At 42.3% G+C, this 25,794-nt stretch overlaps 1 protein-coding gene across 1 annotated transcript in view; it reads right to left on the bottom strand.

Moving 5' to 3' along the window:
- The window catches only part of OC90 (otoconin 90), an 875,163-nt gene extending 853,044 nt beyond the window's left edge, over positions 1–22,119 (bottom strand). Inside the window, exon 1 of the mRNA XM_085604908.1 lies at positions 21,792–22,119. Coding sequence (XP_085461034.1) covers positions 21,792–22,110 — 319 coding nt within the window. The 5' untranslated portion in view covers positions 22,111–22,119. The remainder of the gene's footprint in view (positions 1–21,791) is intronic.
- Between the last annotated feature and the right edge of the window lie 3,675 nt (positions 22,120–25,794).

Here is a 25,794-nt window from a genome sequence, read left to right as displayed (position 1 = left end):
ACTGTGTGAAGGTGAGTTTTGGTAGGAGGATCAACATCATTGGTTGCTTAGCTAATGGCTGGGGACTGGAAATCCTCTAAAAGTGATCAAGAAGGAACACTGCTGCCTGACCACATTGGCTTTCTTAACAAAGTTCTGTGTGGTGGCAACAATGTTTCCCTCCTCATCCAGTTTCTCTTCCTCGACTAGCAACTTCTCTTCCTCCTCTTCTTGTTGAGCAGTCCTGGCCTTTGTTCCTGTTGCTTGGAGGAGGGTTGGATTATTTTGTCTGACTGCCTACCATCCTTGCTTGTAGATGGTTCAGTATCATCGTCCAGAAACAATGTTCCCAATGCATCTAAGAAGAAGATGTCAAAAGGTGAAGCACATCATATCCAGTTTTGTCTCACTTTCACAGCACTACTTTAACAAATAATGTGAGCATAAAGCAATATGAAATTAAGAGTTGATCCATGAATAGAATTATTATATTTCATCAAAGAGCACTCACTAGATCCTGCCATAAATATTTGATTTCTTGAGTTCCTTGTGAGGTCAGTTGTTGAACCAGTGTCCTTGTAGTTGCAATGTCCAAATACCTCCAGCCCCAGCAGGTATAGATATAAGAATTATGTTCAATGGATAATGCTATCTATAAAAGTCATCATGACCAGAAACGCTGACACATTAAGATACATTCAAGAAAGGAAAACTAACAACACCAATAAAAAGCCTTTTAACATTAGATCAAAAATGTAGCTCAATGAGTAATTGAAAAGACTTATGAGGTGCAGAGGGAATGATCAGAGGTTCATAGATTAACCTGACCAACAGATGGTAGAGGGCCTAATAGCTGCTACCAGGATATCCCCTGAGATCATTTGTGGTGATGCTCCCAAGGTTGCCACCAGGGGAAGTTGTATGACAGACGCTGACAGGCAAGAGAGAGAGGCATAAATAAGGAAGTAAGTCATCTTAAATCATATGAGATGCCTTCTATATGGTATCAATAATCATTTTGAGAACCACAAAGATTGCTCTTCTCCTCATTAAGACAAGGCCCAACAGATAACTTACCTACCCACATATTGGCAAGTCTAAGTCAAGTTTTATAAGCCAATATATAATATATAAAATAATTGTATTACATATTGAGCATGGTGTCAATAGGGATGTGTGTAAAATATATACAGCTACACTGTTAGTAAAATATAAAGAAATTAGATCCAAAGGCAAAAGATTAGACATTTAACTTAGCAGTGTATATAATCCTTCTGCTGTGTGTGGCCAGTCCTGGTTTGGTGCCCTTCTAGGAGCAGGTGTTGGTGTTAAGGCAGGTGGTGGATGGGATAACAACACAGGGCATTCAAAAAGTATGCGTAGAAGATAGTATAACAGTATAAATGTCAAGGTTACATTTGACTAGGATTAAAAAGCCATTTCAAACTACATTGACAAATACAGTGTTTGAGTTGAATAAAACAAGTGATCAATATCCTCAATAGTGTGTTAGATTTTTAGCACACCTACATACCTGTATGTAGGTAGGTTGCATTGCAGGATCTGTCGTGTGTTGCCCAGAGACACTAGAAATGGCTCCTGCCCCAGCTGAATCAAGCAGTCTGCTAAAAGAGTGTGTAAATGAAAAGCATATAAAACAAAAAAACAGTACATGAAAGAATTTATAGCGCTTGGGTTCAAGGTGTTTTTGAGGGATATATATGTGATGTGTTCCTAACAATGCAAGTATAAGTGAAGGAAAGGTATAGGTGACTAATTCTACATTTTCCTTTAGTGAGAGAGAGAGAGACTCTTACATGGCACCACATTAGTGCTATTGGAAAGAGGCATCCCATATTCACGGTGGCTATGCATTATGGAGAGAACAGCCTCCTCGAGGGGGTGAGATACAGACCAGACCCACATGACCCTCCAGGGAAGAAGTTCATCCAGCTGAATCCTGAAGAACTTCTCCTTCATTCACCTCTTGTCATCTTGCCACTTTTTTTTAATATCCCCATTGTGCATGCCTCCTTTCCCCAATGCATTAACAGAGTCTTTCACCTCCTGCCCTATGGCTGCCCTCTGTGTTCTACAGAGGGTAAATTGAGACATCACATGTAGTTACTTGTAATATTTTACTACATATTTGGCTACAAGGGCTGTATCCTTCTCTCTGAAGTGTCCTTTCCTCTTTAGAAGTATGGTCTGCATCATTCAGGAAGAAAGTGGGGGTTGCAGGATCCGAAAGCTCAAGAGGAAAACACAGATCCTATGGTGTGGACAGTATTTATGTTGTTGAAAATGAATGAGTGTGAGGTGTGTTTGATAGGCTTCTTGTGCTTTTAATGATCTTATTCCCTTTCATACGAAGGTCTCTACCCCAGTTGCGGAGGTCTTCACCCTGGGTGCAGAGGTCACCTCCCTGAGTGCCTAGGTTCTGCAAAGTATGTGGAATGCAAACTGGTGATAAAGTTGCTTGTAGTAACTTTACAGACATAAATTTCATTTATTCGGTCTCCACCCCCAAAACGGAGGGTGTAAGTATACACTATGTAGACACTTATACTGGGAAATGATGAGTAGCAGAAAGTAATACATTTATTACAAAGTATAAGAGTAAATTTACACCTGTAGATTTGTTCACATGTAAGTTTACCTTCCTAAATAGGCCCAACACTCTGTAACTTTACAAAGCTTAGCGCTTAAGCTGTAGACCACATAGCTTTAAAACTTGGGGCTACCAAGTTGAATGTTCTGTAGACAAGGCAATGTTGATGGTAACCAACCAATTGCCCCTATCCGTGGCCATGTAAAGTTGTGGTATGGGAACTTAATATAGGTTCTGGGTTTTCAACGTCTAACAATATTGCTCTATACTTGCTCTCATTTATTGGGAGAACATACATCTGTAAGTGCTCATCAGTTAATGATTACCCAGAATGCACTGAGTCTAGTAATGTCATCAAAATGTTTTCACATGGGGGGGTATTAATTACTGACTTGTGCGCTTATCAAATATTTGCACATATCAGTAAATAACAGCAGAATAAATGCTTATAAAGCATTGTCTTGTAATAATACGACCCAGAGGACCTCAAGAACATATGACAACAATGTTAGAAATTGGGTCTATAGTTGGCAGAGGTTTGCACCCTGTCCAGTAGGGACCAATAATCTAGTCAGGGCAAGTCAGATGCACACCCTAAATAAACTTGTGCTCCCCCTCTGGTAGCTTGGCACAGAGCAGTCAGGCTTAACTTAAGAGACAATGTGTAAGGTATTTGTGAAACACTTAAATTACAGTAACGCAATGAAAATACCACAAAAATACTTCACAAAGATAGAGAACATTTATCTGATTAATACACGACCAAAGGGACAAAAATCAAATAAGTAGAAGTCGAGATATTAATTGTTAAAGATTAAATGTGAAAATATCCCTTAGAAGTCAGTAGCAGTCAAAAGGTTACTCGAGGACGTGAGGGACCGGTGCTAATTCAAGGTTCAGGCTGAGTCGGATGGAGAGCAGACTGGCTACAGGATCACCTTTGATGGAGCTTTTGTCAATGTCGAGAGCCTACTGAGTCATCATCGAGCTGCGCATAGGGGGGGTCTCGCGTTGTTGTCGAGCACAGTTGAAGTGAATGCAATGCTTCATCATTGAGCCACGCAGAGCATCATTGTCAAGCCGCATAATCTGTGGATCCGATGACGTTAAACAGCCTCAGTGTCGAAGGGCGATGCGGTGGAAGTTCTCAAGCAGTTGAGGCAATGCAGTGGATTTTGTACAAATCAGCTGCAGAACCCATTTCTGAGGCCCAAAACTGGAGGTGGCACCTCAGACAAGGGTAGGACTCAAAGATGTCAGAGTCCAGAAGTACCAGCAGGATTTGCAGGAAGACTTTTGTGTCCCTGAGACTTCAGAAAGAGGAGGCAGGCCAGCAAGTCCTTGGAGTCACTTTGGGTTCAAGTGAGATGGATCCAGTCCTTGTCCTCAGCAGGGCAGATATCAACAGGCAGCAGGGCAGCTCAGCAAAGCAGAGAAGCAGTTCCTCAGAACGGTCAGTCACAGAAAAGTGGCAGTCCTTACAGCACAGCAGTCTTTACTGCAGCAGAGTTCTTCCCAGGTCCAGTAGTGTACTGATTTGGTAGGGTCGGAGCCCTGGTACTTACCCAGAAGTGCCTTTTATGTAGGGGGTGACTTCAAAGGAGTTCTCTGAAGTGCACAAGGATCTCGTTCAACCCAGTCCTGTCTGCCAGGCTATCTGTGGGGGGTAATCAGCCCTTTGTGTGAGGACCGGACACAGCCTATTCGGATGTAAGTGTGAGACACCTCTCTCCCTTCCTGCCCAGGAAGGCTATCAGAATGCAGATGAATTCAGATGAGTCCTCTGTCACACCCAGCCTTTCCTGTGTTTGTGGCTGTCTAGAGGGAATGCACAAAGTGTAGCTGTCACCCAGCCCAGACGTGTATTGGAGATAGGCTGCAGGCACACAGAGCAAAGTTAAGAGCAGAGAAATGTCCATTTTCAAAAAATGGCATTTCTAAAATGGTAATGTCAAATCCAAATTTACCAGTTAAGAGGATGTATCATCACCATTCCAAAGATATAAAACTTGAAGAATCTACTCATCTCCAATCACGAATTACAGGCTAAGAGTGTGTTAAGGAATCCCCAATGCAAGCCTATGAGAGGAGTAGACCTCACAGCAGTGAAACATGAATGTAGCTGTTTGTCCCTACCAGGTCATGTAAAAGTTAAAAGTACATGTCCTGCCTTTTAGACAGCACCCAGCCCTTAGGGTCAGTTAGGGCCTACCTTAGGGGTGAGGTATGTGCAATAAAAAGGGGGTTTAAGGGTTGGAAAGTGGTTTTAAATGCCAGGTCGAAGTGGCAGTAAACTGCGCACACAGTCCATGCAATGGCAGGCTTGAGGCAGGTTTGAAAGGCTACTTGTGTGGGTGGCACAACCAGTGCTCCAGGCTCACTAGTAGCATTTAGATTACAGGCCCTGGGTATATGATATACTATTTTACAAGGGGCTGACAGGTAAACTAAATATGCCAATCAGGTGTACACCAATCTTACCATTTTTAGGAGATAAGCAAATGAACTTTAGCACTGGCCAGCAGTAGTAAAGTGTGCATAGTCCAAAGGCCAACCAAAAGATACAGCAAAAAGTGGAGGGAAGCTAGCAAAAAGTTGGCGGAAGACCACCCTATGGATAACAGATCTAACAAACAGTATATATTTTTATTCATGCACACCCTATGGAATGTATTGTTTATGACAGACTTTCATTCATTAAAGTACTTTGCGGATCCTGCAGACTGCCGTATCCTGTTGGCCGACCCCCTGATTTCTGTTATCTGGGTACCCCGGAGCTTTTTGCTCTGAGCTGTACACTGCTGTTATTATCTGGCTACCGACTCGGGGTCTGTCCACTAAAGTTGCAGGAAGACCAGACCCAATTGATTATCAGAATATTCTACATATCATTTAAAACTTCTGTTTTTTAAGCAGCCCCGACTACGCAGATTCATCCCCTGGTTAGCCGAGATTCGCTCTTCCCAGGCCTATGACTCCACCTAGTGGTTGGGTACTCCAATACGAATCCACTCGCTGTAATCTTTAGAGTCTGTTTCTTGGCATCTTTCATTTATCTTTACTGTTAAGACTTATTCATCAATTGAATTGCCCGGTTTTGATCTTCCTCATCAACAAACGTATCTTGCTTGGTTTTCCATTCTTTGCCAGGTCCCATGGACTCTTGATATGAATTTACCTTCACGCCCTGAAGAAGGTGATACCCCCGCAAAGGGGGTGGTTACACCAAAACGCGCGTCGGCGTGTTTGATTGAACTTGATTTGTTCCCTATACATGCATCCTATTGTTTAATTTATGTAAAAATAGTTTTTGCTGATTTGATTAATTTCTTCAACTTGTTTATACTAAGTCACGTTGTAACCTTTGATATAAACTCTCATTAGCATTGGACTGTACATCAGCAACCAAATTGCCCAAAGGAAAAAACTTGTTCTATGTTGCACTTGTATAGGGACTGTAAATCATAACCAGATATAACGTTTGATAAATGCTTAGTGTGTGTTCACAGTCTGAATGGGTTTATTTGAATGTGAGTTTGTATGAATGATTGGTTTGAAAGGTAGTCCATGGGAATTTCCACGATTTTTGGCCAGTGTCATTGTTGTATATATTTTATGAGGTAAAGACATGATACAAGCACTGATTTGTAATTTTTGAATAACAGTCAAACAAAAATAAAATGTTTGTTTAAACAACTTATTTACCCTCTTTTGTTTTAAGCACATGGCATACCTGGAGTGACATATCTATTTAATGACTTAATTGGGTAAAAGAGATAGGTTGAACAGACTGTTTCTTGGTATTTAGACTTTCATTCTCTGACCGGTTTGGCCATGAGAGCTCAGGAATTTTTAAACTTTTTCTATTTCTATGAAATTTCAATAAAATGGAATATGAACCAACCCAGACATGCATTTATCTGGGCCTCCCAAGTATAATGATTCAAGGCTCATTAGGAGTTTACAGAGTGGTAAAACAAAGAGTGCAAGCGACTGATTGCAGAATGAGCTTTTGTAAATATGGCAAATATGGCAGATTGAAGCTGCTCATCTTTTCATCACATTTCATATCAAGGTCGAAAGTAAAATATAGGAAAACCATATTAATAAAATTCTTCAATGACCTATGCAATATTTTTGTAGGATAAAACCTTAGGGCCCGATTCACAGAACTAACTTAAGACAAAATCCTAAACTTACTACCATTTTGGTATTCACAGAAGGCACTTACTCATTTTGGTATTCACAGAAGGCACTTACTCATTTCGGTATTCACAGAAGTTAGGAGTCCTAACTTTAGGACTCCTAAAGGCCTTCTGTGAATACCGAAAGTCTTAAAATTAGGATTTTTCTCAGTTTAGTAGTAGTATAGTTAGGACTCCTAACTTTAGGACTCCTAAATGCCTTCTGTGAATACCGAAAGTCTTAAAATTAGGATTTTTCCCAATTTAGTAGTCCTAAATTTAGGACTCCTAACTTTAGGACTCCTAAATGCCTTCTGTGAATACCGAAAGTCTTAAAATTAGGATTTTTCTCAGTTTAGTAGTAGTATAGTTAGGACTCCTAACTTTAGGACTCCTAAATGCCTTCTGTGAATACCGAAAGTCTTAAAATTAGGATTTTTCTCAATTTAGTAGTCCTAAGTTTAGACTTAGGACTACTAAATTGAGAAAAATCCTAATTTTAAGACTTTCGGTATTCAAAGAAGGCATTTAGGAGTCCTAAAGTTAGGAGTCCTAACTATACTACTACTAAACTGAGAAAAATCCTAATTTTAAGACTTTCGGTATTCACAGAAGGCATTTAGAAGTCCTAAAGTTAGGACTCCTAACTTCTGTGAACACCGAAATGAGTAAGTGCCTTCTGTGAATACCAAAATGAGTAAGTGCCTTCTGTGAATACCAAAATGGTAGTAAGTTTAGGATTTTGTCTTAAGTTAGTTCTGTGAATCGGGCCCTTACTCCTTTTGACCTGCTGGCCAAGACACTGCATGTAAAAATGCACTGTTGAGTTTATTTCAATATACAAATCTCCCAAATTGCCATTATGTTGTGCCCTCCCCCACAAGAGCATGGCACTGCTAGAGATAGACCAAGAAATGTGTTTCTCTAGACCTAAGTCTTTCGAGTATACAGGGCATGCTTAGGTTTTTAATAGGTATTAGGTCTTCATACATGTTAAAAGGCACACATATTCAAAATAAACTCCTACGGAGTTGAAAATTTGGGCAGACATTAATTTGTTATGTTATGTTATGTTAGGCGTACTTTTATAGCGCACGACTCACCCGGGTGCATCTCGGCGCTTGCATAGAGAAAGAGGAGCCTGTAAGGTGGAAATTGAGTCAAGATTACTGCAGAGTTCAAAACAGGAAGGCTTTTAATTGTTTCCTAAAGATACTGTATGAGGCACATTCTCGTAGAGCAATAGGTAGTTGGTTCCAGTAACGTGGAGCAAGGAACGAGAAAGCTTTGCCCCCTGTGCGACTAAGACATATTCGGGGTACCTTTATGAGAGCTAGTGAATTAGATCTGAGGTTTCGGCAGAATACATATTTGGTGAATTTGTTTTGCAGGTAGTTGGGGCCTTTGCCGTTTAAGGCATTATAGGTGAGGCAACAGATTTTAAAGTGGGATTGCTTCCTCACAGGTAACCAGTGAAGCTCTCTCAGCAAAGGACCTGAGGGAGAGCCTGCCGGGCGATTTAGAATCATTCTTGCTGCAGTGTTCTGAATCACTTGCAATTTAGCAAGCAACGTCTCGCCCACTTCAGCCAACAATGCATTTCCATAGTCAGGTCGACTAATCACCATGGCCTGGACCAGGGTTCTATGATGGTTGGTGGGCAGATAAGGGAAAATATTACGTAGAAGACGTAGGCTATAATAACAGGAGCTAGTTGTTGCCGCAATGTGATGTTTCATAGATAATGTCTGATCAAGCTTTAATACAAGATTTTTTACACATTGTTTGCGGGTGGGGGCTGCTCCCAGCTGAGGCGGCCACCAATCATCCGTCCAAATGGTTGATGCTTTCCCCATTAACATGACCTCCGTTTTACAAGGATTCAGCTGAAGGCAGTTTTCCGTCATCCAGTTTGAAATAGCAAGCATACCTGCCCAAAATCGGATTTTCTCAGCTTCTAAATTAGGACCAATTGAAAACATAAGCGGAGTATCATCAGTATATGAAAGTATCTCAAATCCCTAGTTGTTCTTCAATTTGCACCAAATAATGTCGGTCTTAGGCAAGAGCCCTGGGGTACGCCCTTGTCCAACCAAGTTTTCTCTGAGAAGTAAGGCCCTAGCATAATAGTTTGTAGTTTATCCGACAAAAAATTCTGCAGCCATTTTAAGGCTGTGCCTTGAGTACCGCAGGAGTATAATCTCTCCACGAGCTTTGAGTGTGAAGTGGTATCAAATGCCGCGGAGCGATATAGTAGGATCAGGACTACTGATCCTCCTGCGTCCATTACCTGCCTAAGGGAGTCCGTCATAGCAAGGATAGCGGTCTCGGTGCTAAAGCCTGGACGAAACCCTGATTGTGAAGAGTCCAAAATTTTGTTTGACTTGAGATATGAGCTTAGCTGCCTATTTATTACACTTTCCAATTGTTTACCCAATAGGGATAGCAAGGATATAGGCCGATAATTACTAAGTACCTGAGGGTTGGCAGTGGTTTTTTTTAGTATTGGTCGTACGTATGCTTCTTTCCATGTAATGGGGATAATAACTAATTGAATTGAGCAGTGAAAAAGGTATTGAATTTCAGGAGCACAGCTAGTGGATATAAGGGCCATTATTTTGGGGGGGCAAGGATCACGAGGCGAGCCGGATTTAGCAAATAAGTTGGAAACCTCATCCAGCGTGATTATTTCAAACTGGTCAAGGGTGCTGGGTGTCAGCTCTCCCAATTTTCCGGGTCTAGTGGGGGTTTCAGGATTCTGGGACTTCACAGTTGGAAAGTTATCATAAATATGTGCAATTTTTTCATGAAAATAGGCCGCTAATGAGTCGCATAGTTCTTGAGATTCCACTGGGGATTGTCTGCAAGCTTGTGGGGACACAAAGTCCTTAACTATGTTAAACAGGACTTTAGAAGAGTTACTGGACTGGTCCATTTGATACATAATGAAGGTTCGTCTGGCTGTTTTTATACTCTGATGATAACTGGACAGAGATTGTTTGTATGCTTGTCTGTCTAAGGGATCTTTACTGATTCTCCATCGTCTCTCTAATGTCTTACATTTGGATTTATCAATTTTTAGCTCCGATGTATACCAGGGGGCTGATAGCCGCCGCTGAAATGAGCTGTAGTTTTTTTGAGGAATTAAGCAGTCTAATGCTGTCTCTAAGGCGGAAATAAAGCCTTCCAACAACCTAGAAATGTCCGTGCCACTCTCAGATGGATTAGGACGGAATATCTCTTTAAAGGTTTCCTGAGATAAGTTATGCCATGGTCTACGCAACTAATTTTTCCGTCCTGCATTCCCTGCTAGGCTCGTAGTAAACTGTGATTAAATAGTAAACGTGATCATAGAATGATCAGTCCATGTTAGGGGATTGGGAGGGTTACAGGTCAAGGGAGTGGCCCGCCCGATGTGTAGAGCCAATAACTCTTTGGGAGAGTCTGATTAGGTTAAAACTGGATATAAGCTTATTCACTTCTGAAAAAGACAGGACCTGCAAGCTACCGGCCCCTCCAGTACAGTTAGAATCTTACTGGAGCAACATGTATGAGCAAGATGTTTAGTTTGTTCCCAGGTTCTAATTTTAAGCAAGGTTTTGGCAGAGTAGGTTTGTCGGCTCATAATTGGGGCGCTTACCCTGTTTTGTGTAGCATTTCCTGCCTCTGGGCTCATTTGGGCGCGGACGGGTGCAGACGGGCTTGCCTTTGGCACGCCGGCAGCGTGCCCGCTACGAGCGTCTGCTGCGCGTTTGCGTTATCGTGGGCATTTATGTAATCAGGGGCAAAAGAACTAGCCTGCTACCAAATGATACCCCCAAGATGGTGGCCAGTTCAACCGGCAATCTCTGATCCAGCCAAGTTACCTTCCCGGTCAGCACCTATCTCGGCTGTTGCGGTGAGTAAGTAAAATGACAAATCTCAGCTTAAAAACACAATACAGGTTTTAAAACTAGACAAAATGTGCAAAGTGCAAATCATTAGGTTGACTCCCGGCTTTCCGCCTCAGGTGTCTCTATGTGCTGCGCGTTCCCGTTATCGCGGGCATTTATGTAATTTGGTAAGTGAATTGCACCATAATAGCTTAGCAAAAACATTTGTGAGTTTTGTAATGCAAATTTTTAAATACTGATATTTCTTATTCACAGCCATGCTTAGAAACATGCAATTTGGGGAGCATTATCCAAAATGTGTATTTCACTGGGTCTCAAGAGAGTGACTTGAAGCATACATATTTGCTTGACAGTTGTATGGTCTCAAAAGTTTTTAATTCTATCTCTGAACAAACACTTCCATACAGCTAGTTCAGCCTGACCCTCATTGATGATAAATATCAAAGTAAACAGCATTGTAATACACAGTAAAACTACTCATCTGCAGTCTAAGCACTCCATAAGGGGCGCTATTACTTGGAACCTTAGCTTTCAGCTCTTGATGTACTTCCCAGGATACATCACAGAAACTTACTTTTCTGCACTGTTTTCTAGATAAATCATCCTAATATTCTTTTTGGGGCCATTCATGAATATTTCGGCAAGAGTTGGAAATCTACAAGTCAAGGAATTTATCATTGTGATTTACAGATATGTATTTAAATGTGAAAATAACTGCACCCAAGATTTCTGCATGAGTTACGACTTCGGCATAACTCTACAAGCAGTGCGTTCCCACCCATGGATGACATGGGTTAACTTTGTTTACTGCACCAGGGATGAATGTGAAAACAGATCCTTGTACCAACGCAAAACTCTATTCAGTGTGTAACTGAGTTAGAAGTATTGTTTTTAGGTTACTAACAATCCTAAGAAGGGATCAGGGACACCATGGAAACAGTAACAAACCTTATTTTGTTATTCACAGCACCACACACACTGTACTAAGAAGAATGAACACTTTTAAGTAAAAAGTATTTATTGCTATAGGAACAATCTGTTTATCGGTACATTTAAAACAACTACACATAGTATTATGAAAACAGCAAGAAGACACGTTATAAATAACAAGACTAAAATGAAAATTTCTAGCATGTCTTAAAAAGTCATTTAAAATCTAGTACCCCAATATCTACTTCTATACGCTAAACTAAGCGAGCATGGAAGACAGAGCAACTTGCAGTCTAGAGAATCTTAGGCAGAAGAGATGTACTGCATACCTTGTTGACAGCACAGGCTGCCTTTATCAGCGGAGGCGTGCAGACAGTGTTCCCTGTGAAGGGCAAACACACGCTGTGGTCTTCTTTTGGGATACAGCTTTATTGGCTCGAGGCTTCAGGCGAGATGTAGAATCCGCAAAGTGGGAGTGTGCTGGCAGTAGGCGAGACTGTCTCTGGCAGAATCTTGGGTGATAATCTGGATGAGGGACCTCTTCTGAAATGTAATCGAGTGGTGGTCCTCATATACTAAGGGCCACATGCATCAACATTTCGATTTACGATTCCTAAATAGCGATTTTTAAGGAATCGCGATTTGGGAATCGCAAATCCTTTAGCATGTAGGAATCACAAAATAAATTGCGATTCCTTAACATTACCTATTAGCGAATTGCAAATTGCGGATCGCTATTAGGTAATGATACTCTATTCATTCCTATGGACCTATAGGCTCATAGGAATGAATGACACTGCATTTGCAAATTGCAATTATCAAATTGGTAATCACAAATTCCAAGGATTTCTGACATAAATTTAACACCTTTACTGCGGCGTGAATTCCGCGGCGGTGCTGGTGATTTATTGAGTGGGCGGGGTTCAGACAGCCGGGGGCCGTCCTCCGCACACGCCCACTGTGACGTTGGACGGCCGGGGGCCGTCTGACACATGGAAGGGGTTAAGAATTTCTGACATAGATTGTGTGCATCAAGGTATGCATCCTAAACGTTTCCTTATGAACATATAAGGTAATAGGGTAAAAGGATGTCAATTCAGACTACACGAGTTTGGTTATATGTCTGTATGTGTTCTTAACAAACCTTGACATGGTAGCAAGTAGACCTTTGACCCAGACAAATGTCAAAATGATGGTTGTATCTGTGTCACCAATTGAATGGCTTGATGCTTTCACAGTTCTGAAAAAGATATAGTCAGGCGACATCTGGGTCTAATAACAGACATGACAATGATTCTACATAAACCGCCTTTTCTGAATGTCTATTATTTGTTTGTTAATAAGTTGTCAATACTTGATTGTCTAGTATCTACTGCCCTTGATCCAATACAGAGAATGTATAATTAAAAAAAGTGATGTGTTCCAACAAATATTATGTATATCAACATGAACTGTAGATTATGACATTATCAGATGTACACATTGATGCCTTGGGTCTATAGGAAGAGAACATATGTGGTTACAAATATTATTTAGATAGTGTTTGCATCAGTTATATTTATATACATAAAAAAATCTATTTTTGTATCAAAAAAATACATACGAATATTAAAAAAGAAATGTAACATTTTTCTCATGTTCTTTTCATTAATGAATGTATTCCTGTTGTAAATTGTAAAAAAACTATTTTAGTCTAGAGTTGAGATGTGGTTCACAGATTACATACACTGCGCCCGGTGTTTTTTCGTTTTATCTTCTCTCAGCCACATGCAGTTCAACACCTACATGAGACCTCTTGCAAACATCATTCAGATCGACGAAATCAACATCATCTGTTAGGCTTACGACACTTATATTGTCCTTTCCCCCGACGATTAAATGTCAAGCACCCAGACCAGCTTTACCTCCTGCATTTCTGAAGTCAACAGTTGGATGAAGATTAATTGTCAGAAACTTTACACAGACAAAATGGAAGTTATAGTGTTCAGCAAGGCTATGCAACTCCACCTGTTGGCCACCAGATCTGGGGCAAACACTCTGCACAGCAACCCTTGCCAAAAACCTAGGAATAGTGATTTTCCAACTAACTTGCAATGCCTAGCCAAGTCAAGGCAGTCACTTTTCTTGTTTCTATACCCTCAAGATCCTCCAAATAAATCTTTGAATGGCTCCCAATCGACACCCGCAGAAATACCACACAGGCCCAGCAGAACGGACTACGGCAACAAACTCTAGCATTAACCCCCAACTGACCAGAACACTATACAAGATGCAGTAGCCAGAGTCACTCTCAGGCTCCCAACCTCCAGGCACATCATCTCACACCTCAGAAACCTCTACTGGCTCCCCATTAACAAATGAACACACGTCCAACTCCTCAAATACATATACAAAGCCCTGCACAATCTAGGACCCTCCTACCTCAAGGGTTGCATTCATTTTCATAACCCAACCAGAAACCTTTGCTTGGCCATCCTCTTGCTCGCACAAATCCCCAGCACACACAAAACCAGAGACAGTGGTCGAGGGTTCTTATTCTTCCCTGCTAAAGCCTGGAGCGATCTTCCCTTGCACATCAGAGCTGCATCCTCAGTCCTTGAGTTCTGAAAGCAACTGAAGGCTGTCTCTTTATCTAGACCCCAGACTGTTGTGTAGTTCCCAGGAGCCCCCCAGGCCCTGCACGTTTTGGATGACCGAAACTGAGGGCTTGGTGTCCCAACCCCTTCCGGACACCCCCACAGGATATGTCAGCCATTAGACCAGCTAGCTCTACAGTGACACTACCACCTCCCCCCTGTATTTCACAGTGGTGTAGTCTCTAGCAACTACTGAACATGACAACCCTGATTCCTCAGGGATCGTGTAAAACAGTACAGTACATTTTGCTCATACACTCGTGCTTGCTTGCTCTCAGAATATACACAGGTCGGCGATTAAGACATTTCAATAAGAATTTATTGGTCCAGTGACAATCTAGTGTAAAACATATGTGCTGTGACAATCAGGAGACAGAAGCATACAAAAGAGATTGCTAGTACCAATATAGTAAACAGTAGATACATTTCTACTATAGTGCTAATAAGATGAACATAAACAATTCAGATAAAAACAGTAGCACTTGCATATTCCTAAAATGGGCACCCTAAGTATTTTGCCTAGATGTACCTAGCCTAGCCTGGATGTGTAGGTGTATATGGGTATGGCTATGTCTATCTGTAGCCAAGAAACCTCTAGGGAAGATCCATCCCCCTCACCTGATGGTTTAGAATGAAGGACCCTGTCTCTGTTTCGAGGATGACACCCCGCAAGGGATGTCAGACTGCTGCGTGTCAAATATTCAGCATGCAGGACCCCGTCTCAGCTTGGAAGGAATTCTCCAATCATTTTTAGGGGGGAGTTAGGGCCTTTTGTACTAAAAGTGGTCACTCAAGGGTTTTTTCTAGAATCGATGTGTTTTTAAACAATCGTGGAAGTTTTGAAAACAATCATAAATGTTTTGAAAACAATTACCAATGCTTTTCTAAACAAGTGCACAGCTGGCTGTAGGCCAAGGATGAAAAAAAGTGGCGACCCTTATACAGAACAATTCTGCTGTGACTGGGGAAATGTTTATGTACGTCAGGTACAGTGATTCTGATAGAAGACTAAGAGCCTGGTGTCGAAGAGATAGCAGCAAGCTATTAGGTAAAAGGTCACCTGATTAAAATCGTTATATTCATGTGGATGGGACTAATGTATGTAAGAGTGGCATACATGACAGTGATGGAGCAAGGACTCATATAAACTCATATAAAAGAAACTTGCTTGGATGCAATCCTCTCATATAACTCGTATTAATGAAGTATTTTTGTAAATTAACATGCACCTCATTACATTTTTTGCAAGATGAAGCTTGCAAATGTGTTTTACTAACAAGTAACCTGAGTGAGACTTTAAATGGCTGCTAACGCGGGAAACTGTACTGCGCATGCGTCAACTGCATCTACACAGTGTGACGAGTCTTTCGCTTGAAGGGACATTTTTTGCACCTGCGCATATGCATTTAATAAGGCCGCTTGAAAGCTCACATGCTAAGCATCTGCTTTTCTGAAACGAAATCAAGCTTTTTACTAAACGCTAATGCGGGGAAAACTTTTATAGGTAAATGGGATTAGAGTAGAGATAGGTGGTATACAGTGAAATCCTTTTATTTTGAAATTAATACGTTTCTTTTTGACCTCCCTATTAGTTTGTAGTTGGGCCTCCGAGTGAGACAGAAGTCCATGGCACACATGACCCCTCACGCAGGCGCAGTAATGACAAGTCGGGAAGCTGTGATGTAGAACTTGAAACCCGTCCAAGGCCATCATCGCTGCATGGCCTGGGAACCTGATGGACATCCTGAGAGCTGAATAGAAATTAATATGAATAAAAGATCGCGTAAGAGCGACGCAGGCATCGGATCTAGAAGAGGTCACCTATCCTGTCCTGAATCCTGTACTGAAACCTGTCATGAAGTCTTTGTCACCTGATCTTTCCCAGGGGACCCTTCCAGCTCATTGGTCAAGGGGTTGGTTTCCACACCATCCTAGGTAAATATACTTCTGTGTAGTATGTCAATGTACTGTTCTCTCTATCCTCTCCTTTCTGAAGTACTGTCATTGTGAAATATCAATTTAATATAGGTGACAGAGTAAAGAATTAATTGACTTTTCTTCCTTGGAGAAACGGAGTTTGTACTGTATTCTTGTTTGGCTCACATGAATTAACTAGATAAACATTTAAAACTTCTCCCAAGTCTGTGGTTATTTCAGAATGGTAAGGAATATAAATAACTCTGATTGGTCATTTCACCATCAACTAGTTCCAACTAATAGGTCCATTGACCAGAGGAAAGAACTTTTTGATCAGTGAAAGATTAGTTACATTTTGACAGATGACTAATAAAACATTATAAAAATTGACCCCCAGTGGTATTTAGTAGCCTATGCGACTGTGTGTGTGTGCTTATGGGCCCAGGTGAGTATATGGTGTTGGAGTACCTGAGTTTGGTAACCCGCTGGATCAACAGGACTATCCTAAAAGACATAACGAGGCATGGTAAGTGAAGTCCCCTCCTATTAGCACTAGGATACCTTCCCAGGTGAGTTATGCCCTCTACAAGTACTCATTACATAACATAACATAAGGCGATCTCATATATAGTGCACTCTACAACTAGTTTCTTGGGGCTTAACAACATATGTTACTTGTCCTGACAATGTGAAGTGCAGCTGTCACACAGATCTATGCATGTGCCACAAGCTACAGTTCTTTACAATCCCAGCGAGAATTTGGTGACCCGAACTATAGAGTGCAGTTACCTTTCAGGCTATTAATGTATGCATGTAATCCTACATTGCAGCAATGGGATTGAATCACTGAGCATGGGCACTATCTTAATGCCATGAAACCTTAGATATTTTTTGAATCAGTGCAGTAAACATTGCACCATAACGGCATTCCAAGCAGAATTCCCTCTTCCCGGTAGGTACTTCAAGCTGCCAGCTATGCAACCTGTGTACTTTGGTGTGGTAGACCTAGGCTATCTAGCAGCATGACCAGCAGTGATGACACTCCTTCTGAAAATGTCCCACCTCTCTCTATGTCATCAGTCCATTATGTGTTGGGTTTTAGGCTTTCATTTGATGTGTATCATTCACTCAGTGGGTCGCTGTGGTCCGTCTGCGTCGGTATTTAAGGTCAGTATGCCAGTGGAAAGCCTTAAGACATGAAGTGAAGGAATGATTTTAATGTGCTGTAGCTAAACGTGACAAGTTCCTAATATCAAACAAAAAGTGTTTCCACTTATCTACCAATATGTTATAGGAAAGAGCCTGGTCAAGGGGTGGGTGCACCTTGATGCCAGTAAGGGTCTGATCACACATGGCAACACAAGTTGTCTTTACCCGAGAAATGGTTAAATGCAAAGGCTTGAAAGCTGGGCCTGCACCCAGGTGTGGTAGCACACAGAAGCTTTTGGGGGTCTGAACCTGCACCCTGGAGCTGGCTGCACTTAGTGGATTAAGGGGACCCTGTCCCACAGTTTCACCAGAAACAGAGCTGGCACCTTTGAGGTGGCAACACACAAGAGCTTGAGCCAACACACAAGAGCTGATTATTCAGAATCTTGAGGGCTCACAAAGTGGTAGGGATCCAGCAGTCACATCCCTCCTGTCCTGACCCAAGACCCCCTCATACTCTTTTGCTCCCCTCATTCCCATGACGCTGCCACTGCCAGCACATCCCCATGACTGAACATCGTATCATCCAATAGGAACACCAAACAGCATCCAGAGGCTTCACTTCCTAGTCCAAGGCTTTTCGAGCCCCCGGTGAAATGGCATTTTCCTTTTGAGGCACACCCTTAGATCTTTTTTTATACCACTAGTTGCCATCTAACACCCTGTTGTGGCAATTTGCCATAGTACCCAATGACAGCAACCGTGTGTGGCATTAATATAGCTACAGCGCAGGGGTCCTAGGCTTTGGGTAGAGAGATGGGACTTGCAACCGCTCCTGGCATGGCCCTAGCCATGAAGAAAGAGCTACTTTTTTGTATATTGAGAAATTCTCCTCAAATACAGTGCAAACTTGCCCAACAAATTCTCATTGTTCACTTTAAATATTCCTGCTCAATGGGTGATCTTGGCTTCTGTCTCTCATTTCTGACTTTAGCTTGAAAGCAGAGTTCTTTCCTGATTTAAGGCCTTGAGTGCTTTCTTTTTCTGCTATTGTCTTCATGTCCCCCAACCTCCCACAAACTTAGTGGTAGTAAGGGTAGTGTGGGGATGCAAAAGGCAAGCCTTGTGTTACAAATGCTAATCCTTGCTCTCCTATTTAACAACATAACAAATCTATCTATAAAACACTTGTTCACTCGTTGAAGGGTGAAAGGTTGTGGCTGTGCTTAATTTGTAAAACAAGAGTTGTTGGGGCCAAATATTTCTCAGAAGCCCTCCAACGCCTCTGCCAAATGCGGTTGGGAATATCAGGGCTGTCTAGTTTTGATATCACTTCATTCCTCTTTCATCCACTGATATACTCTTCCTGCCCCTTTAATTCACATTTGCACGTTTTTTTCCATTCTTTCTTTTTCTTTTGTTACTTATTTGCCATCTTTCTCATAATTTTCTTCTCTGTTTTGCTGCCTTGCTGTCTCGTGTTCTGGGTCAAATATGATTGTTAAATATAAATCCCCCAAAAAAGAGTCCCTCTAGGTCCCACCTGCAACTACCTGCTCAAATTAAGCACTGAGGCCATGAGTACAAACACAGGTTTCTGGAGTGGATGCATTTGAGCAACCAGACGCAACATTTGTGCCCACGAAAAATTCCTCCTAGAGAATACAGACTGCCCTAAGGGCGGCTTGCCCGCCTGTGATAGATTTTGAAGGGCACAAAATATTGTGCAGAAGAACGATTTGCACCAATAAGGCCCGGCTTGCAGGTTTTAGAAGACAAGTAAAGAAAATGAGATAGAACATTGCCTTTTTTTAATTCGATTTTTTTAATTAAATGGCAGCCTGCCCTAAGTTTTACGCACAATCTGCCATTGACATAAAACGACACTATATACACATTAGATTAGCGCCTCAGAGATTCTCAACAGGTTCAGAAATGGAGTCTAGACAAATGCATCAACTTGAATCCAAAGATAATTTCTTCTCTGTATAAAAAAGGCACCCTAAAATGCTATCATAAATGCAGATAGTTTTTCCCTTCTGAGTGCTGAAGAGGAGTCTTCCCTAATGACAGCGATGATGATCAATTACCATCTCAATTATCTCTTCTTCAAGAGAAATTACCCGAATTTCAATTAATCTGATTCCGTAATGTCTAATAAATCTCCCTGCTGTTTATTAATCTGTTTTGCAATTATCCCATTTCAGCAATTGAAACCATGTTTCGGTAACCATAATTTGAAGTAAATTACTAGCCCATTTTTTATTTCATACAGCCCACACGTCACTGATAGAAAGGTTACAAATGTGCTTTAGATAATTGTAGGTACTGTGTGTTACATACTTTAAAGGTTTACAAGTTGTTATAAATAAACACAAAGGTTCTTTTGTCGAGGTGGGCATGTCTCTGCCTGTAAATTCCAGAGGATACATCACAAGGACAGAAAAAAGCTCAGCACCCTTCAACAAGTAGTTCTAAAAAATATAGAAGCTTATTCATGGGCACTTGCGTCACTTGTGCGCAGCCTGTACGTCACTTTTTGTGATGCACCAGCGGTGTAAAAAATGTGCCATTTTGCACCATATTTACAAAGTGATGCATCTAGTAGATGTGTCACTTTGTAAACCCCTGAGTCACATTATACCTGCGCCAGGTATAATGTATGCACGAGGGCGTTCCGACGCAAGAAACGGTCGTAAGAATCAATAAGATTTCACTGCGCCACTTCTAGGACGCAAATGTGTCAATATCTTACGCCTGCCTCATGGCAGGTGTAAGACTGACGCAGGCACATTTAACATGGGCCTTGCCCATGTGTAATGATCCATTGCTGGAGTTGCGTCACCTTTGTGACACACTCCAGCAATGCGTCATTGTTTCTCCTACAGGTACGTCAGAAATACTGATGTATTTGTAACTCCTTGCAACATGATGCGTCATACTGTAAATATGACGCTGCATTGGTGCCGCAAGGAGGGAGCAAAGAAAAGTGACGCATCGCTGTTTTCTCGCAGCGATGTGTCACTTTTCATAAATGAGGGCCATAATTAGTGTATAAAGGTAGGAAGAGAATTAATTGGTCCATTAATATTGAAAAAGTTGATGTCAATATGAATAACAATACATTCATGTATGAAAACAAAATCGCATCTTTACTGACTAACTCGCCCGTTGTTCACTCCACGTCTACCCCGACTCAGAAATACATAGTTAGGCAGGGCGTGAATCCCAGGCCAGGGGCCACAAATTGAGAGGTCACAGGTGGCAGGTGGGGTGGCACATAGCCGCCAGACAAGCACATGAACAGTAAATCCCAGATCAATCCCACTGATAGGAGCAACGACACCACAATAGGAGGTTGGCACCAATAAAGCACACATGACCGGAGGGGTGCGCGCGTTTCCAAGTCAGATGCCACTTGAAGGTAGGAACACATTGCCTTTCAGGACACAGCACACACAGTACACAAAGTGATTATGCACTCTCTATGCCACATTACACACTGGCCGCATTGTGTCCACACAAGGTCGAGGTCAACCTGGACTCCCCATCAGCCACGGCCCGCATAGTGCGTGCCACCAGGCAGTGACATGGGGCGGGGAAGGGGCAGGGTGGGGGGTTGTAAAATGCGGCATACGGACGATTTAAGGTAAGTAACAAAAAAGTTAGTTGTGCGCGCTGCATCGCCAAATGCGATGCAGTGCTGGTAAATCTGAGAATGCTTCAGAATCCATAGGTGGATGCGCAGGAACACTCACGCTCCACACATAGGTCACCACACTCGGGCAGAGTAAAGTAAGTCAGTGACTTGCACTGCGTTACTCCAGATTCAGTAAGACATGCAGGGCCACATAAGGTGACCTTGCGTGGCTTTGTAAATCTTGTCCTGGTTTTGCGTCAAACTTGCTCTCCCTCGCATGGCGCAAGGGTGATGTAAAACATTGATAAATATGCTCTTTTGTGTCTTGTTCCTGCATGTGAAAATGATAGTAGTGGAATTTGTAGTGCGTAATTAAACATTTATAGAATGCCAAGTGTGTGAGAAATACATGGCACCTAGTCGACATAAAGCTCTGAGAAAACTCTGTCTGTGGCAATTTCCATGAAGTGAGTCTTCCACAGGAGAGAGGCAGGGGTGAGTCATTGCCCAGGGCCTCTGCAGCCCTGTTGGGCTGACGGCTTTCAATCAAAACTTAAATGACCACTTTTGTCTTTTGGGGATTGAGACAAACCTTCCTGTGCTTTACTAATACTGATAATCTTCAAAGTAGTTTGCCTTTTGGTTACAATTACCCGATCCTTTCTTCAGTTTGCTGCAGATCTGGGTGTCACCCACAAAAAACAAGCAAAGCTCGGAAAAACAGAGTGGTGGCCACAGCTTCCTCTTTCTGAACTGTGGATTGGTTGTAAACATTTAGCATCATCAGTAGGAACAACAATCGAAGCATTCACAATTTGCTTGTAATAGATAGCTGATTTCCTTGGTACCTACCTGGACTATGAGGCGCTTTTGTTGGAAAGATGTATGTAGTCTGAAGTGTAGGATGGTCCAGAAATGGCTTTTCTGCAATTGAAATGTCATTGCTTTCGAAAGCAGCATTCTCTATCCATGGTCGCACTCTTGTAGAGACAATTTCATAGCCCTTTGGAGCCACTGTATTATCCCATGCCCATAGAGGCCCCTTTGTAGCTGACAGGTCTTTCTCTGCAATGCCGGTGTCATCGGGCCACATTGGCAGTTTTGTGATGAAAAGTTTCTGTCCCTCAACAGCAAGTGTCTTGGCTAGTAATGGCTTACTTGTGGTAGACATTTCATACTTTTCTAAAAAGTCATTCTCCACCCATATTGTTTTATCAATCAATAAAGGTTCATGTCCTTCTGTAGTGACTGTCTCAGCCTGCGAAGACACTGGGATAGAGGAAAGGCCGGTCGCTTTAGAAGAAGAAACCTGCATCCAGGTAGCAAGCCCCGGAGAAGAAGTCTTCTGTCCCTCGATAGCAAGTGTCTTGGCCAGTAATGGCTTACTTGTGGCTGACATCTCATACTTTTCTAAAAGGTCATTCTCCACCCATATTGTTTTATGCATCAATAAAGGTTCATGTCCTTCTGTAGTGATTGTCTCAGCCTGAGAAGACACTGGGATAGAGGAAAGGTCGGGCACTTTCGAAGAAGATACCTGCATCCAGGTAGATGAAATCTTCTGTCCCCCGAAAGCAAGTGTCTTGGCCAATAAAGGCTTGCTTGTGCTTGACATCTCATGCTTTTCTAAAAGGTCATTCTCCACCCATATTGTTTTATGCATCAATAAAGGTTCATGTCCTTCTGTAGTGACTGTCTTAGCTTGTGAAGACACTGAGATATAGGAAAGGTCTGGAGCTTTCGAAGAAGCAACCTGCATCCAGGTAGTAAGCCCCTTAGAAGAAATCTTCTGTCCTTCAAAAGCAATATCCTCTGGTAGAGGTGGCATTTTTGTAGCTATCTCAAGCTTGTCAGAATCAATATCATGCCCCCATGAAGGAATTCTTGTTGCGAAGATGTCTTCTTCTTTTAAAGAAACATCAGTTGCCCCGGCAACTTTTGAGGCGGTATCATGGACACTTAATAAATCACTTTGCTCCCCCAAAGTTGTGCTGGTAGGAAGGTATTCTGGCTTAACTGGAATGACATTCTCTGTCCATGTAGGTACACCACTGACTGAGCCACCACTACCTTCTGTAGTAGCCTTCTTCTCCCAAGAAGTGTCCAGAGTAACCTTGTTGCGTGTTCTTGACTCAACATACTCTTCCTTCAAAGGGACACTTGTAGCTGCAAGAACAAGGACATATCATTAATATGTATTTGATCATTTGAATAGAAAACTATATAAAAGAGAATAAATCCTTGTTAAAAATACACTGCTGTACCGAGAGCTATGCTTAGCTTATGTTATAATGACCTGAGAATAGTTCCAGTGTCAAGTCAGTGTTCCATTGAAAGCATTGCATGAACAAATTTAAAGTGATTCTGGTGAAAAGAGGTGGAAGATGCAAACCAGAAATGGTTACTGAAATGCACAGTACACAATTTGAAAAAGAGGATGTTTACAACACATTTTCAGGAGTTGGTTGTCCAAACTTCTGTGGGCTGTTTCTCAGTCAATGTTAAAAGTTCAAGTTAATATTTCACAGGGAATTGGATCTCATAAAATGTGGATCATCCCCATTAGTGGTGTGCAGTTCATTTTGTAACTGAACTGCACAGCTTCACCTGACGAAGTCATTGCCTTGGTAGAGATTCTTTCCCACAAAACCTTTTTTTTCACCATTCAGCAATGCTGAAAGGTGAATGTAAACGCTTCCTCCCTTTTTTCATCTAGGAATGCATTGCTTGTGTCTATCCATTAATTCAATAAAAATACATATTCTAGAGATAATAGCCATACGGATGCAAGGCTGCAGGGAAGAGACAATAAGTGCAACAGGACATGTTCATGTTTTTGGTGGGTAGGGGGAATGTGTATGCCTGATCAGGATGTTGGAGATGGTGACAGACAGGCTGGGGATCCCTTTGATGGCATAAAAGTCAGAGGGTCCTACAACCAGGTTGACATTTTTGGGCTTTGAGTTGGATTCAGTGGCAATGGTTTCACGTCTGCCAGAGGACAAGTTGGAGGTTTTGTTTTGAGTGTGTTGCTGAATGAGGTGAATGCGAACTGTGGCTCATGCAGAAGATTCTGGAGTATTTGAACTTTGCGTGTAAGGTATTTACCCGGTGAAAGGAGTTTTGCAGGAGTCAGCAAGCCACACCACAGGATCCAGGTATCCAAACGGGTGAAGAAAGACTTAGTAATGTGAAAAAAAAAAATTGAGTATGATATGGCTGATGAATGACCCACTGAATGATCCACCGAAGGAAGGTGGCATGGGAGGGTTTAGTGTGTTGGTGTTTCCCGTGTTGCTGGTGTTGAAACTTTGGGTGGGGGGAGATGCAGAACATGAGAGTAGCGATTGTGTCAGATGATGCTGCAGTGCTGCAAGACTTGACAGGATGAGTGCAAAGGATGTTTGAGTGAAGAGGATTTTGACCCAGCAGTTCCTGCAATGTCTGGAGATTAACATTCTCTTTCGAGCACAGCACACTGTGGGGTGGTAAAATGGTGTGGCTGATGCACTCTCTTGTTTTCAGTTGTTGAGGTTCCATGGTCTGGTCCCCGATGGAACAGAGGTGGGGCTCAGAGTTACAAACAATCTGTGGGATGTCAGACTGTGAGTGCATATCTATTGATGGTAAATGTGATAGCTGCCTCTTTGAGGAGGATGTGTCGATAGGCCTGGAGGGTGTTCCTGGAGTCTGGGATGAGACACTGGAGCAAAGGTTTCTGAGGATGGGGAAAGCAGAGGAAATATGTTGGCGTTTGTGATGGGGCAGGTTGGGAGAGCCTTAACGGTGACTATTGGGGGAAGATTGTTGGGGGTAGCATTCTATGGGATGATGAAATGGGGGTATGAACCCTGAGGAGGAAAATTGGGCAGCAGATTGTTCGAGGGATCATCCAGAAGGCAGGGCAGGATATCCAGACATAGGAGACCAATCCCCATTGGATTCCTGTGGTGTGGTGTGAGGAAAGTGAGAGTTGCATGTGTGTCTGCTTCAGAGGCTCAATTGTTAAGAGTACTGTTCACATTGTTGTTTTTCAGTGTGTTGAGGGTATCTGAATTTGTGAAGAGTAAAAAAGGGACCTGTGATTAATATAGACAACATTGACTGTAATGTTTGGAAATGTAGCTGATGAAGTCCAAAACATATCAGAAAGGGAAAGGTACAGTAATAAGACTGAAGCATTCAAAGCAGAGAAAGGTGTACCCAACAGTGCAGTTGCACAGTTTTTTGGGCCCCTGGGCTATGGCACAGGAGTGTTCTTCTGGTGTGAAGACAGGAGGGATATGCAGACATGGCAGGAATGATGTTTCCTCCAAAAATGGCTGGCTCTAGCTGGGCTACCAGCATAGCGGTTTGACACTCATTCTTTCCGATTTGAGGTATCCTTGGAGGGTTTTGGCTGGGATAGAAGAGGATGGGCTGAAAGGTATGGGTAGGTGGAATAGCAACTGTGTCTGGTGCTATGTCAGGAAGGAGTTGAAGTAAATGGATGTGCTTTATTTGACCGGTGTGCTGAGTGCAGCATGCCATTGCTGGGATATTTGGATTTGCAGGCTCTCCCTGGTGAAATGGGAATGGCTACTGGCTGAAAAGCAATTTATAGCTGACCAGCCGCGGCTGGACAGGGTTGTTGCAATGGTGCACTGGCATGGCCTGGGAAGCATGCACTGGAAGCAATTGGTGCCGATTCAAGGCAAGGGATGGTGGGCCGGAGGCAGTGGTGCTCTGCCTGGGGGCAGAACCACTTGGTACAGTCCACAGTGCTAAACTGATCATGACTAAGAAATGTTAAGAGCGGATTGGGGGAAGACATTGTTTTGAATAGAAAACTATATAAAAGAGAATAAAAACCAGA

This window comes from Triturus cristatus, chromosome 5_1, assembly GCF_964204655.1.
Source record: "Triturus cristatus chromosome 5_1, aTriCri1.1, whole genome shotgun sequence".
Taxonomy (NCBI): domain Eukaryota; kingdom Metazoa; phylum Chordata; class Amphibia; order Caudata; family Salamandridae; genus Triturus; species Triturus cristatus.
Note: the sequence above shows the minus strand (reverse complement) of the source record. Positions and strands in the feature narration are given on the sequence as shown.